At 41.5% G+C, this 15,336-nt stretch overlaps 1 protein-coding gene across 1 annotated transcript in view; it reads left to right on the top strand.

Annotated features, from left to right (window-relative positions):
- LOC115369596 (cell adhesion molecule 2-like) overlaps positions 1-15,336 on the top strand; it is a 163,647-nt gene that overhangs the window by 117,095 nt on the left and 31,216 nt on the right. Inside the window, exon 3 of the mRNA XM_030066216.1 lies at positions 13,768-13,917. Within this exon, the coding sequence (XP_029922076.1) occupies positions 13,768-13,917 (150 nt within the window). The remainder of the gene's footprint in view (positions 1-13,767; positions 13,918-15,336) is intronic.

Here is a 15,336-nt window from a genome sequence, read left to right as displayed (position 1 = left end):
TGTGGATCTCGAACCGATAGGCCTTAAATTACACTGTCAGCACACATGATATGTTTTTTGGTGACGGATCTGACCTTTCAGTCCTTACAGAAATAAATCACATCAAATCTGTTTTCCCCATGTATTTCCTGTTAAGACTGTTGAGAAAAGGTCACGGTGGGTGAAAACAATCAGATTTGAGCTGGTTACTTTGTGGGGCAATTGATAAAAGTGGGATTTTTTTTTTTTTTTTTTTTTTTTTTTTTTTGCCCACTTCCATAACCATTCACCTCCAAAACATTTCCATTATCAAAGTGCATATAAGACGTTGCATAAAAGCTCTATAAATGTACTGATATGCCAGTGTTATCGTCAGTATTACGGCAATGGTCAGAAGTCATTTCAAAACTTCATTACCACAACTAATGCACTTTGAAAGCAATAATTAAAGTAATAATTAGTGCCATTTACCGTGCTATTGTCGAAACACCCTTTCTGTTTCTAACACAGACCTTAGAAAATAATGGACGGAGTGACCGTGATGGAAGAAGTTTGATGTCTGCTCGCCACCTTGTCGTATTTTTGGAGCCAGGCTTTGCAACATAAAAAAGAAACAAAGGTAGAGCAGGTGCAGCCCCCAAATGCAGAAAAAAAACAAACATATTTGCCTTATATGGTCATAGAGCACACCTGCGTCCATCCTGGAGTTGTTGTCATAGTAACAGTGAGAGCATAGCATAGTGTGTCGTAATAGATGAGGGCGATGGAGCCGGGGGTTCGGTGTTAATAGTTAAAAAGGCTCTGTTTCATTTGCAGGAAGCGCCTTGTCACTTTCGTACCCGGTGAGGAGAGCTCCTTATTGGGAATCTGCTCTGTCCAAAAGGCTGCATGGATTTAGATACACAGCGCGGCATCACTGGTTTCCATGGTAATCAAGGCTCTCGCGAAACGAGAACATGCGTTAAGTCTGTCCTGTGATCCCCACGTTTTCCCCAAGTGATTCCCCCTAAGTTTTTCTTTATGCTACAGGTGTGCTGGAGGTTTGATCTCCCTTCTCCATGCACCGTCGGCAGTAGGCGAAGTCATGTCAGAAACCCCGACTCCGCTTCGGTCGTCGTGAAGGTCCAGTCGGGAGTTAGCTTTGCACAAGAGTGATAAATATCAGTTTAAAAAAAGGTCAGTGAAAAAGAGCTTGGAAAAGTCTTTGGTGCTGTGGATGTAGGTCAGCTCAGTAACTTTATCGGTAAAAGTGAATAGTCTGTTAAACTAGATTCTTTGTCTCTAAATGTAGGTTACTGTGACACAACACACTGTCTCGTTAGCCCTGGTCCTGTTTCTACTCCACAAAGTACTAGTACTCGTACTCCCCGTCCACTACTGAGCTGTAGGTGACAGAGTCGGCCCAGTTAACCTGAATAAACAAATGTTTATTCAGCCAGCAGGCTCATTTATGGAATTGGCGACTGAAGGATTTATTGTTGTGTCCTGTCATTAAGTGGCCCATCACACATGGAATTACAGAACAACATTACAGAAAAAAATAATAATTAACACAGACAAACACCATTTCTGGTACACAAGAACCGGGGATGAGTGACAGGCGGGTAGATATGGGTCCAATAGGATCAATCCATTCACATCCTTCCGCTTGGGGTCCCAAAGCCGGAACAAAAATGCGGTGGGAGCAGATATTGTAGTGTTTTACATACAGCAAAAAAGGAACATCTGCAGAGACTACACCATCCTGAACAGAAATCCTTCTCTTTCCCCAAGCCTTCTCCATATAATCCCCCTAAACAAATATTTTATAAACAAAGTCTCTGCAGCCACCATTCTAATAAAATCCACACCCTGCCAAATTTTTAAAAAACAGAACCTGCTTTGAAAGCAAAGAGAAACAAGCAATGATAATTTTATGCAAATACAGCCACTGGAAATGTAAGTTTTGTCTATATATATATATCTCAGCACTGTGGTGTGAAAACCTTGTGACCTGCATTTTGAAGATATTAATATTAAAACGTATACTGACAAATCACATGCTCCCACATGGAGCTGCAAGATGAAGTGAATTCTGTTTTCTGAGATGCTGGAAAGTTCAACTACTTTGAACTCAAGGTTTTCATCCAGTGACATGTTAGCTAGTGCACAAATCAGATGTGTTTACAGGATAGTGATGGTTATTTGTGCAGATATGAGTTAACTAGCTAATAAGCTGATTGCATCTAAACACATTATCAATCAGATAGAGGCTATCACAGGTGAAATAATCAAAAACAATTTTCCATGATTTTAATCTCCTTTATAACATTCATGATAATCAAAAAATCATATATTTTAGTAAAACTTTTTTTTTTCCCATAACAAATAACTGATCACCACCAGCTGCTGACAAAGCTGTCACAAGCTTAAGGCGGTGTTACCCAACTAAAGTTGTGAAACCAAGCATATTTAATTTCCCTCAAACAATATGTTAATCACATAAGGTGTTTACACATATCAGTATTCTGCCTAATCCCGGTTTATTCTGGGTTACGCAGCATGGAAAGCCAGGTTCCAGAATGGGTCTCACTGAGAATCGTGGAAACAGAACATGTTGTTTACATGATGCACATCAAAAAGAGTATGTCGCTTATGTGGAATATTAATGAAATTCTTTGAAATCCACTGATTAATGAAGATTGCTCGCCTGCTAGCCGCTCTGCTCATTTCCAGCCGGCAAGCAACCAAGAGGTGGAGCTGTGAGCAGCGCGGAGCCGAGCGGTCCGACAAATCCCTTGTTTTTCGAAAAGATCCGCTGTTGTTGTCAGTCGCCCAATGGAATCAGACAGTTTTATTCACGTTTGAGCGCTAAATGAAGACGTTGGGAAAAGAGCGTTAATTGCGGCGCTGTTTGGATGACCTACATGCTGTACACGAGTGGAGGTTCAGCCTGACAATCCAGTGTGTAACAAACTTCTCGGACTAGAAACAGCCACAGCAGTAAATGTAGTGCACTGGCAGCCTCATTTAAATAATGAGAATGTGTGTGTATGTGTGTATGTGTGTGTGCAGTGGAGTAGGACATCATATGAACAACCTAAGAAGGCCATTTCCAAACTTGATTATGTGTCTGTCTAAGCTGCTGTGCCCGGTTATGAATTCATAGCATCAGATACACAGTTGGGTCATATAGATTATCCTCATATCCTCCAAATGGCCAAGGTCTCCAGTTTTGGATATGCATTTCCATAAGGTCAGTAGGTCATTTTAGACAGTGGAATAAAACTACAAAATAATATATAGGTGATATATAGGTGAATATGTTTTTTATTCCATGTGTCAGTGAGTACTGTGAAGTTCTAATGCAAAAAAACAAAAAAAACTTGGCCTATGTGTATTGAATATGTGCATAATACCCCACAGCTTGATCCTCTCCTAATCAGCAAAGAGGATGAGGGTTAAAATGAGGTGTGATATATTTATAAGAAGTGATTTATGTTGACCTCATTTGTAGGTTAGCTGATACGATGCGCTTAATGCCCACAGAATCCTTGGATTTGTCCGTTTCATTTGTTGCCCCGGCTTTAACACAAGGCCTGCTAGACACTGTCAAAGTCACGCACCCGCTGGGGGCTGCGCTGGAGGGGGGAGCATAGGTATTACAGGCATTAAATTCCTAATCATTGTTCCAAATCAATGCTATGGCTGCATTAGCTAACCAATTCCAATTTCCATGCTCTCTGCCGAAACATGTTTCTGCATCCTTTCTTTCAACATTAAAGGTGGCTGTGTTTATGTATTGCATCATTGTGGACCCCAGGAAGTGTAGCTGATGTAGCTGCAGGAGATACTGGGGGTACTAATAAAATCCAAAATTTTACCAGGGACCTACATGCAAGCCAAATACATGAGCAAATATAATATAATATTGCAGTGATTAAGACAAATGTCACCAAAAAACAATGGTTTTCGAGCTGCAGCATTTATGTAGTTTGGGAATGTGCCCAAAGCAGATTTAACAGAAAGTTATCAGCTCATCAATCCTGTGAAATGCTGAAACAGTTGCCAAGTCACAATTAAAACGGAAACTGCAAGAGCAAAGTGTCTTTGAAGGAGAATGAAGGGACAGGTTTGTCACCCGTGGTGTAGTGCGCTGAGAGGTGAGCTCTCATTACACTAATAAGAACAGCTAAAACTGTTTGTCCCAATTAAACGAACCTCAAATGTGGTGTGAATGTGGCTGTTGTAAAACTATTTTTTCTTTCTTTTTTTCCCCCTTTTTTCTATTCCTGTGTCTCATCAAATCCAAACTTTGCTGTGTGATCAGATTTAACCCGCTTCAAGTTGTAGGCGATTAACTGAGCTAGTGCTGCATTCTCTTCATTTCTGATATAATAAAATATAAATTTGCGGTGGTTTCTTTATGTTGACCTGTTATCCATCACTCGCCGGTTGACCAGAACACACTTCAGCTGTGCTACCGCTCCAAAGTTGCCACAACAGAAACTGTTTTATCCCTGATTTTCATCCCAATGATCAGTGCGACTGAAACAGTTTGACCTGAATTTCACTCTAACTTTGAAATAGTTTCACTTGCAGTGATGTGAGGATATTAGAGGTTAAAATGGCTTAAAATTGGCTGCTATGGTCAGGGACTACTGAGCATACCTAGAAAACCATGGGCATACCTTGAAAAAATGAGTTCAGGGACTACTGAGTGTACCAAGAAAACCATTTCAACACTGACTGCATAGGTTTGAATTTGTGCCTCGCTACACTTTCTCAGTTCTCTGCTCACACTCCTGCCCATCTTCACTGTACTGTCAGCAAAAGTGAGATAATTGACTTAAAAATACATTTTGAAACACTGCTACTACACTGCTACTACTACTAATAGGAGTTAGAAAGTTCTCAGCAACAGGCAATAAGATGAAACTGGCAAAAAAAAAAAAAAAGGAAAGAAAAATCGCTATAAACATGCAGGTCAAATTGTGAAAGGTCCTTTTTGTGCGAGGGAGATTTCAGGAGTGATTTAAAGGATGACACTGATTTAGCAGTCTTAAGCTTGTCAGGCAGGACATTCTGCAGCCCCGAGCTTCTGACAGCAAAATCCAGTCATCTTTCGTCTTGAGCCTAGACTTAGGAAGTGCCACGAGAGCCCTGCCCGGGGATCTAACAGTGCGATCTGGCTCACGAGGGGCCACAAGGTCACAGATGTGGCTAGGGGCAAGACACTGGCCCGGCATAAAAGCTGTCAGGAAAATATTGAAATCCATTCTGAAACTGAGAAGGAACCCATGTACAGATGCCAAAGATGGATTCAGTGTGTTCCTGTCACTTAGTGTTGGCAAAATGCTTTTCTGCAGCATTTAAGAAAAACCTGACTTGTTAGTTCAGGCAAAAAACAAAAGGCCTCAAAATAATAAGATAAGAAGATATAAATATGTTCACATCTCTCTCTCTGTTATTAAGGGACAGGGCTGAGCTACTTTTGGCCAGGGGTAAAAAAAAAAAAAAATCCCTAACACATCCTATGTAAGCACTGTTACTTTGCATAAATTATAAATTTGACATAAGTAAAAATAAGATTAGTGGTGTAAAAATCTACACAACCAGAAGTATCTTATTTAAAATAAAGGAAAAGTTACCAAGTTCATTTTTTTTTATAATTTTTATAAAACATTGTTGGATGCAATCTTTTCCATGCAGTTCTAAAATGATGATGAGACAGAGTCCAGGCTAGATTATTTAAATTGGAAAAATTAGAAATCACAAAATAAAATGCCCATAGCACAGCCAGATTGCTCTTCCCCACTCGGCTGACTGACCGTTCAGTGCGAGTGGCTCCGCAGTGGGCCTGTTAACAATGAGCCAGTCTCTGCTGCTAAAAAAAGTTCTCTCTAATGGATGTAATTTAAAATGTAGCAAAGTGCAACACTTCAGCAAAAAAAAAAAAAAAAAAAAAAAAAAAAAAAAATTAAGTAAAACTAAAATGACTGACCTTAAAAGATACTCAAAAAAGTACATAAAAAGCTACTCCAGAGAAAAGGAGGCACTCAGGTGTCGCCTTTTGAAGCCCCGCTGGGCAGCAGGATCACGGCCAACATGACCAGAGGCCTACCTGTTTGAATGGAGAGTGATAGTAGAGTATATAATCATTTGCCTATGTTGTATACACTGTCATATTGTATACAATATAGAGTGCTAAAATTTGTTCTGAGGGGCATTAGTGCACAATATTTTGCACTCATGAGGCTTACAGATGTATACTGGCACCATCCACAGCCCCTGGAAACACTAAGATCACAACTCTCTGCTTCGTGGCAGTGCATGTTGTTGCTGTGTTGACTGTAATTAGTTGAGTCTCAGAGGTTTTTTTTTTTTTTTTTTTTTTATGTGTGTGCTAGATTTGTACCTGAAACAATTCAACAGTGTCCAGCAGCTGGCTTGTGCGAGCTTGCCTGGACTTGCAGCATTGTTGTCTGTTGAGCTCGAGCCGCCAGCTTTATACAATCTGCCATAAATATCAAAGTTGTGTGGCTGAGCAGAATCTGAAAGTATGACTGGCTGACAGTGTGTCATGTATTCCAGCGCTGCCATCTTTAGCATTATGAATTTTCCCATTGTAATCTGATGGAGTTCACTGTCTTCTCCAATTATTTAAAAAAAAAAAAAAAAACAACTCTCTGGCGACTTAATTAGAGTAACTGGGGAAAATATAATCATTAGTTACCGTGGCAGTGTTCCTTGGCTGAAGAAAACATCACTGGAGAAGTTTTTCGGAAGGTTGCTCAGTGTTTAAACTTATATCAAATATGACACCTTGAGATTATGTGCGAATGAACCAAGAGGCTGATTGGCGAAGCAGCGGAAGGCAATTTGATATCAGCAAATGAGGTGTGAGTTCGACAGTTGGTGCTGTAGCGTAATCTGTGCAGAGAGAGAATAAAGCTGGACTGAGAAATGAGCCATAAGGTACGCCACATGCAACTACGGGCCGTTACAAACTTTCCACAAGGCACACACACACACACACGCACACACACACACACACGGCAACACAAGGGGCGTTCCTCGCATTCGTGTGGACGGAGCCAATAACATTTACTCACGTTACTGGAATTGAGTAGCTTTTTTGTGTTGTGCTTCACTACATTTTAAATCACATCCATCACAGAGAACAAATGATCAACGGCACATTGTGGAACCTTTCACAATAAAAGCTCAGTCAGCAAAGATGAGACGACGAATCTGGCTCTACTTTGTCGGTGCAGTTTTTGTCATTTCCAAATTTACAATGATGCGCTATGAAAACCTGCAGATGGTCGATGGAAGCTGGAAAAAAATGTGGAATAAGTGTTGGGGAAAAAAAAGGGAATAATATTAGTGAGTTGGCCTGATGATGAGAACAGTGTAAGTTGAGTCTACATGGTCCTCATTTCCAAAAACACTCGGTAGTTTTGTGCAATGCACCTTTAAAAAAATGGCATTTGAGTCTTGTACTTTCCCGTGTCAACAAATGGCCATGGTGGCAGATTTTGAATCGGAGAATCTGGAAATTAATTCATCCCATATTCTTTGCATAACTCTCTTTTGGCAGCCTTTCTGCCTTTGTTTCTCCCGTGTGGGAAAACTCTCTACACACATGTATTTGTGCAGTTGGGTACGCATGTCTTACAGAGTATGTAAAGGCCCTAAAAAGGTGGAGGAAACACAGCCACCAATAGAAAACACAAAATTTCCCATTTGACAGGGAAGATAAGAATCTTTCCTGGGCATTCCCAGAGATACCAACCTCTCGCCTGCATTTGCACTAATCAGAGATCATCAGTAATTTTAAGAAGGGCAGTTTCAGGGCTATTGCACTGGTGAAAATCTGCCTGAGCCGTTTTTAAGAGGCTGTTTCTTTGTAATGTGTAATGAGAGCGCACATCCGAGCGGCTAATCTTACTTATGATCTCTAAGAATTGCTTTAAAACTATTTTCTCGGGGATCGTCGAGATAAAAGGCAACTTTGGAAATGGGCATATAGTTTGCGAGAATGGCTGGCTCGAGGTTGGGCTCGTGGAGAAAAAGGCTGGTCTCTTGCCAGTTGAAAATAGCCAGGGACATAAACATTAGTCACAGAGCTATTTACAATAAAGAGTAGAGCAGGTTCAATAACCCCAGTGACCACTTTGAGGAATTTGGTGGCTTAAAGCACACTGGTGATCATATGTGACAGAGCGACTATTAGTTCAAGTGAGGACAGGGTATTTCAGCTCAGGGAAAGGTGGGGGGAGGTGAGGTGACGGTGGGTCGGAAAAAAAAAAAAAAAAGAAAGAAAGAGACAGAATATTGAGAGCAAATGGCATCCACACTTCCAACAAAGTTCACATTCCAAGTCGAGTTTTCTGTATTTGCCTCGCATGAAAATGACTCCCGACTCTTGCCCCGTCGTGGGAGACAACAAACCCTGTTATTTCCTGTTCTCGCCGCCATGGAACGCACACCACGAGAGGATTCGAGTTTTAATTAAACGGAATATTTATATACGGAGGGTGTTCAACTTTCCTACTCGCCCAACATGTTGGCAAATAGGCCACGCAGTTTAGAGTTAAGACAATTAATTACAATTATGTCAAGTTGCAGTAATTTCGGTGATTAATTACTCGGTTCTCAAGAGTGTATTGTCTGCTTAAATACCTTGTGGATGTTAATGCTCGAAATGTGATTTTTCTTTTTCTGGATGCATGTTTTTCTAATTGGTTTTCAGTGTTATAGCCTTTACTGTATACACAAACTTGAGGGGTGGTGATCTCATTGGAATTAGCTTCATTTAATGTGGAGGTTGACCCCTGAGATATCGTAGAGTACACATTATAGCCAAGTAAGGAAAACGACAATAATAAACATTACAGACATTTTGGTCCAAAGAAATGTTACTGAATGCCTGAGATTCACAGCAAACCATAATCTCATTTGTGTGTGTGTGTGTGTGTGTGTGTGTGTGTGTGTGTGTGTGTGGCTTTGGTGTCTGTAACTCTGGTTTTAACCTTGTATCAAAGGGAATTATATAGATTACAGTGATTTACATGTAATGGTGAAGTATGAATTTAAAGTGACACGAACTTTGGACAGCAATTATCAGTTCTGCTTTTATATAGTCAGAAAAAGAAGAAAACTTACAAAATATTATTGGGAAAGTCACATGACATATGAGACTGTAAGAGTATGAGACAAATGTTGCATTTATGTTTTTTTTTTTTTTTTTTTTTTTTATAACTGGTGGGACTAGATGGTGCACTTTCTTTTATTCCATTTTGCCATAACACACAAGTTTTGAAATTCCTTCCACAGACTTTGATTTACCACTTAAACCCACACACACACACACGCCCACCCACACACACACACACACACAAAATAAAAAAAAACTATCATCAGCATTCTTGCCTTGCTTGGTTAGTCCATGTACCTGTGTAATCACGTACAGTCTCATGAAAGCCTGAACATATATTCACTTTCTGCGCCATGAAATGTCAACAAATCCATTTCTGACATTCAGATATTGAGCGTGGACATCAGCTATTCAATCGTGACTGTACGCGGGCCGATTGCATGTTTCCCTATATTTCATTTTGTCATTGGCAAGTGCTGCGTAAAGTCGCCATGACTCATTAGCATGCAGATGGAAGCTCACTAACTCCAACATTTGTGTTATTGCAAAGGAGCCCCCATAATATCAAGAAGCAGAGATGAACTCGTGGCTTGATAAACTGCCTGAAATTTCATCTCATGTGATTGTTATTATTCAGTAATGAATGGAGGCATTGGCTATTTCTTGAAGTATTTTTTTTTTTTTTTTTTTTGAGTTATTTGTTTTCTTTTTACTCCTGCCTACAGTTTACAGTTTATTCTGCAGTGGTGTGCTTGACTGCTCTCCAGCCATTCATCAAGGCACTGCTTTCCATTATTTGGTGCAGTCAGCTGAAACTGAGAAAGGCTTTTGGGGTGGTATGGCTCATTCTTCCTCCACTAATTCTCTGTTCTCCTCAACAGAGATGTCCCTCGCATCTTTCACCTGAAATCGTGGTTTCGCGGTCATCGGAGGAGCCCTTCAAATTATATATCGACGTCGCTCTTTAACGCTCGCCATGTTCAAACCCGTTTGTGACGCGTGACCCGTCCACAAAACGCAACCGACAACACGGACGCAGCGCTCCACTGACATTAATCAGCTAATTCTCCTCATCTTCATCTTAACTATGGCTGTGAACACTCATATCTTCCTCATATTTTCATCTCCTAGATACTCACCTGAACCGCAAGACTAGAAAAATCAATACCCTAAGTATCATATTCTTGGCTTCTAATATTGTCAGACTCAGATTCCATCAGGCGAAGGTCTGAACGGCATTCTGATAGCAGCGCGAGGAGACGCTGGTTGAGATTAAATGAAATGGTTATTATCAATACATACTGTACCGCCAGCCCTATCAAATGCATGACTCGGAATTCATATGCCGGCTTCACCTGGCACATCGTAAAACGTATAAGAAGGGCGAGCGTACGTCGAGGCTGTGCGCGGTATTTTAACAGACATCTGATACTTTGTTTCCAACCAAAAATAAGTGGGTTTTCTGTTTGCATATATCAAATATTCCTGTTAAAATGAAGATGCGGCCCTCACCCGACCGCATTTGCATTCCTGCTTAATCTCATCTGCGTAGGTAAATATTTGATTGAAGGGGGGAGCACTGCTTGATTCTGTATGTTAAGTTAATATTACAGTGGAGAAATGTGTCAGCAACATTTTTTACCGTGTGAAGCACAGCAAACAACTTGACTAATCTCGTGTGTGCTGACATGGTGACTGATGATCAGTGCGCTGGTAGCCCACCTGAATGTGGACCATAATCTCCCAGCTCAGGATGATATTGCCAGTTTCAGCTTTCACTGGAGTGGGCACTTTGCTTGAGCACTTAAAAAAAAAAAAAAAAAAAAAAAAAAAAAAACAGCAGCCCTCAGATCCATGTGACTGTCATAAAAAACATTGTGAAAGGTGCAAGCACTGCCAAGGGACCAGCAATAGCTTTAAGAGTTAGGCCCATAAGCGGCCTGCTGGTACAACTATTTTGAAAAGAGAATAATAAAAAAAAAAAAAAAAAGCACGAAAAAAACACAGCAAAAAAGACTTTTATTGATTAGGCTTGATTTTAAATATCCCATTAATGTTTTATATTAAATATGCACAACAGGGATAATAGGAAGGCATGAGGCATAATCTATCTATCTAACGTATATATACATGGAGCGAGAAGGAGGAAGACAGTTGGAGACACAGACAAATGACCTTGAGTCATCACATTGATTTTTCCTTTTCTATAGCACCTCATGATCTTTGTGGCTTAAAGGAAGTGAGAGAGCAGAATGAAAAAGCATTAATGGCATCTATGTTTCAGGGGGCCCTCGCTGCTTTCATCACATGTAGACCCAGACCTCACCTATTCTCTGCCGTTGCAGGCAGGTTGCGTCCTATCTGTGAAGTATGTGCAAGCTGTGAGACTGTCACCAAAATAAGAAGATCCTTTTCACTCAGTGTAATGCATACGAGCATGGGAGAGTGCCGTTGCACCGCCAGATACTGGAGCCCTTTTCTGTCATGCCTGTAAGACCAATATATGCTGACCAGTGTGTGCTGCTCTCCCAAGGCATATTGCAAATGTGCAGGTTTATTCCTCATTTCATCACTGCACTTCACTGAACTCTCTTTGGTCATCAGCGGGGCCGACTGCCTTCATGCTGTGTGTCTATCACCCTTCTCAGAGAACAGGAGTTATATTTATAACTCTTTGCTCCATTTCACTGGGTTCAACCCGTGGGTATGGAGAGCTACACCAGTGCTCCTGCAAAATAAACTTTACCAGCCAGTTTACACAAAGGCAGCCGGAATATCTTTTTGTATATCCGCCGCTTGATGCGCACACTTATCTATATGCTTTTCTTCAGAGAGGTCAGAGTACAGGGCCCCTGCAGTGTAGCATCCTTGGAGCAGTTTGTGGTTCGGTGCCTTTCTAAAATGTTGTTTGGCAGTGTGGAAGTAAGCCAGCCACCCTCCAACCGCCGTCTCAAAATGGAATTCACTCTCTAGTTGGTCCTAGGGATTATGTTTCTACAGACAGGACAGCGTTTGCCAACTGGGGGCTGCTACAGTATGTCAAGACAGTAGAATCTCATGAATGTATTAGGTGAAGCTCGGTAAGGTGCAGCGCAGGCAGCGCGCGCTGACACTCCCTGACACAACATCCATGACATAGCCACACTTTTTGTCATTACGTGCACAGCATTTATTGGCCTCGCAGGAATAATTGAAAAGGATTTCAGTAACAGCCATAGATAGAAATCCTGCATACTTATGCATTTGTACCCCAGCCCCCCTTTGCCCCACTGCCCTTCCCCCACACTGCAGGCAGCCAGGCAACTCCTGCCCCACTGCATCCACGGTTTCCATGTTTCTACTGTAGCTACCTAGCACACATCGAGCCAGCTTTTTTTTTTACTCCAACTATTGTACATATTATGACATACTGTGATGTTGTGTGTAACAATGTCATAAAATATTTGTGAACATGTTAACATCATTATGTTCAAACTACTGCTAGCAGATAAGTAATGTCTTCTTGTAACCGTCATCATTTCCATTCCCATTGCTATTTATAGCCAGCGTTATCTTCACCTCTTGCTGACATTGGTTGCTGTAAGGACGGTCAAGGTCAAGGAAGGTCTGCTGACCTTTGGCTATTCCAGCCCCTTCTGATCCCCATGTGAGCTGGACTAATGAGGCAGACAGCTGCTCCCTTAGTTGAAATGTCCCTGTGGTGAACTGTACCTGAGAGAGGCAGAGACAATGTCACCTTCATATTCAGGCACATTATGTGCCGTTACAAGAGGGAACCAAAGCAGGCCTGTGAAATCAAGACAAAACATGCACCACGATTAAGTTGTGGACAGTGAACTGCTCCCAGGCAAATACAGCGCATCCTGTTGGAAACATGAACTTGAGAACACTAACACAGTTGTTTGCTGTTGTCATCATTAAAGGGGGCCAGTCTGGTCAGGCTCATATTAGCCTACACTTTGTCCTCTCACAGTTCCCTGCAAAAGAGTATTGGTTTTAGACAGTTGTTTTTAAAGGCTGCCAGAGTTCAATGAAACACAGGCAGAGTAGAAATGCCTCTGCAATGTAATTAGGGGACTTTGCTGAGACGACAAGTACAAATGTGGAATAAGACGGTAAAATCCAGCAAGGCTGGGTGATTAGGCCTCGTTTGGATGTCTTCTGCACACTGTGACGAGTGGCTGTTTCAGGGTAAGGCAGTCACTTGGATCGAAGGCCCACAGTGTCTGGGATTATGTGTCAATTTACCACCCAGCTGCAGCTCTAGACTCCACGGCAGAACATGACTACCTCTAATTAGGCCATGCTACCAATTAGGGGCCCTGCAATAAGGCGGTGAGGAAAGCGCTCAGGGAGAGTGAGACCCACCATTGTTCACTGTGTAAAAAACACTCTTTTCTAGCTCCGGAAACTGAGGACCACTGGAGTCTGTGTCCGCTACACTCAGACTATCTTTGGTTTATTGTAATGCAGTCAAGACGCTAATGTAATTGGGCGATGCCACGGTGACACACTGTTTACTTTGCATTGTTTGGAGCTTGAAACTTATGTTAATGCCATCCAGGGAAAAGGAAGCACCAGCAAAATGAAGCAGCAATCTATTTATGTCACGACCATGACCTCAGCTCTGTCTCATAATCTCGCAGGTAGCCAAGGTCAGTTCCCCATAACTCAGAATGTGACGGTGGTGGAGGGGGGCACAGCCAACATGACCTGTCGTGTGGATTACAATGATAACACTTCCCTCCAGTGGTCAAATCCTGCACAACAGACCCTCTTCTTTGGGGACAAGAAAGGTGAGTGCTACTTCCAGGCTATAATGGTTGTAATGATGAAATGAAGAGACATGATAGAGATGTCTGAGCCAGATTGCACTGCTGTATTGGCCTGCCGCACAAATGCTTTCAACTTTGAATGTAAAAAATGTGAGCCTGCCTGTGAGCATACAGTTTGACGGAATACAGAACAAAAGGCAGGATAAGCGGGAAATGCATTACCCTTAATGTTGAGGCAGACTTTTAATGAGGCTATGTCTCCCTTGATGTCCCAGGGCACAAACTAAACTGAAAGGGAATGTTTTTGAATTGAGCTTTTGTAATCATGCGGCGCTGCCTGCGTTGTTTACAACTTTGTAATGCCTGTGGATTGTGAAATGATTTGGCCCAATTAGCATTTGAGACGCCCTACATTTGTATGGCTGTTGGGGTGTCACACCGTAAGGAAACACATCGTCGCAACCTTGTGAAACAAGGCTTGAGCGAGAAGGAATGATAATGCGCTCTCACCGGCCAAATCCAATTTAAAGGCGACAAAAGTCTGGAGTTGATAAATTGGAATTAGGGTGAAAGCAAGTATAACAGTGAGCTGGTCTTGTAGGGTTTAGAGGTGTTCATCTTTCTGTGTTTCTCACAGCATTACCCATTTCATTTATGCTGTAGCTGCTAATACAATATCGTTGGTTCAGTGATTGAAGATGAACTTTCCTTTGAATAACAATTGATAGGAGAGAGACGCCTGAATGAAAGAGGAGAATGAGAGTCACAGTCTGGTTTGAAGAAATACTTTCTCCTTGCAAGTGATTGGATTTCGTAATGAGGTTTAAGGTGTTTTATTAGATTCAATTACTTCCAAATACAATTAAATGTAAGTTGACTGAATCTTAAACAGATACTTTTGCATTAATGGAGTGAGTGTGCCCCGAGGATTTGAATTCAAACCAAAGTCACTTAACCATTCCTTTGTTATTGTTACTTCCTCCGTCTCGGCTGATGTACAATAGATGCAGCATTTCCACGTTTTGCTTTGTTTCTCTGAATTCCGCAAATTCCTCCAGGAAATGCAGACAAATTTTGTGTACGTTGCTGTCGAAGATTAAGACAAATTTGAGGCATTGTAAAACAAGAATTATCCCTGAAATATTCTCTTTCAGTCATTTTGCTTGTTATAAATGGGTTCAGTTAGTTGTGTAGCAACAGACAGTAATAAATTAACAAATTGAGTTTTGTTCAAACCTCTAATCTCCCGTGCATACAGGATAGTAACTAATCTGTATCCGCTTGCACATCAAGAATGCTGATGCTGTAAGCAGGTAGGGGCTTGGGAGAAACTGGAGAGCACAATGTGTAAAGGCCACTTTGCCCTGCTGGGGCAGCCATTTGTATTGCATGACAGCATCCTTATCCGGGGCAATGCAGATGACAAAATGAATGCACTCC

The sequence above is a fragment of the Myripristis murdjan genome, chromosome 13 (genome assembly GCF_902150065.1).
Source record: "Myripristis murdjan chromosome 13, fMyrMur1.1, whole genome shotgun sequence".
Lineage (NCBI taxonomy): Eukaryota > Metazoa > Chordata > Actinopteri > Holocentriformes > Holocentridae > Myripristis > Myripristis murdjan.
The sequence above is the reverse complement of the archived record's forward strand: the minus strand, read 5'-3'. Positions and strand labels throughout refer to the sequence as shown.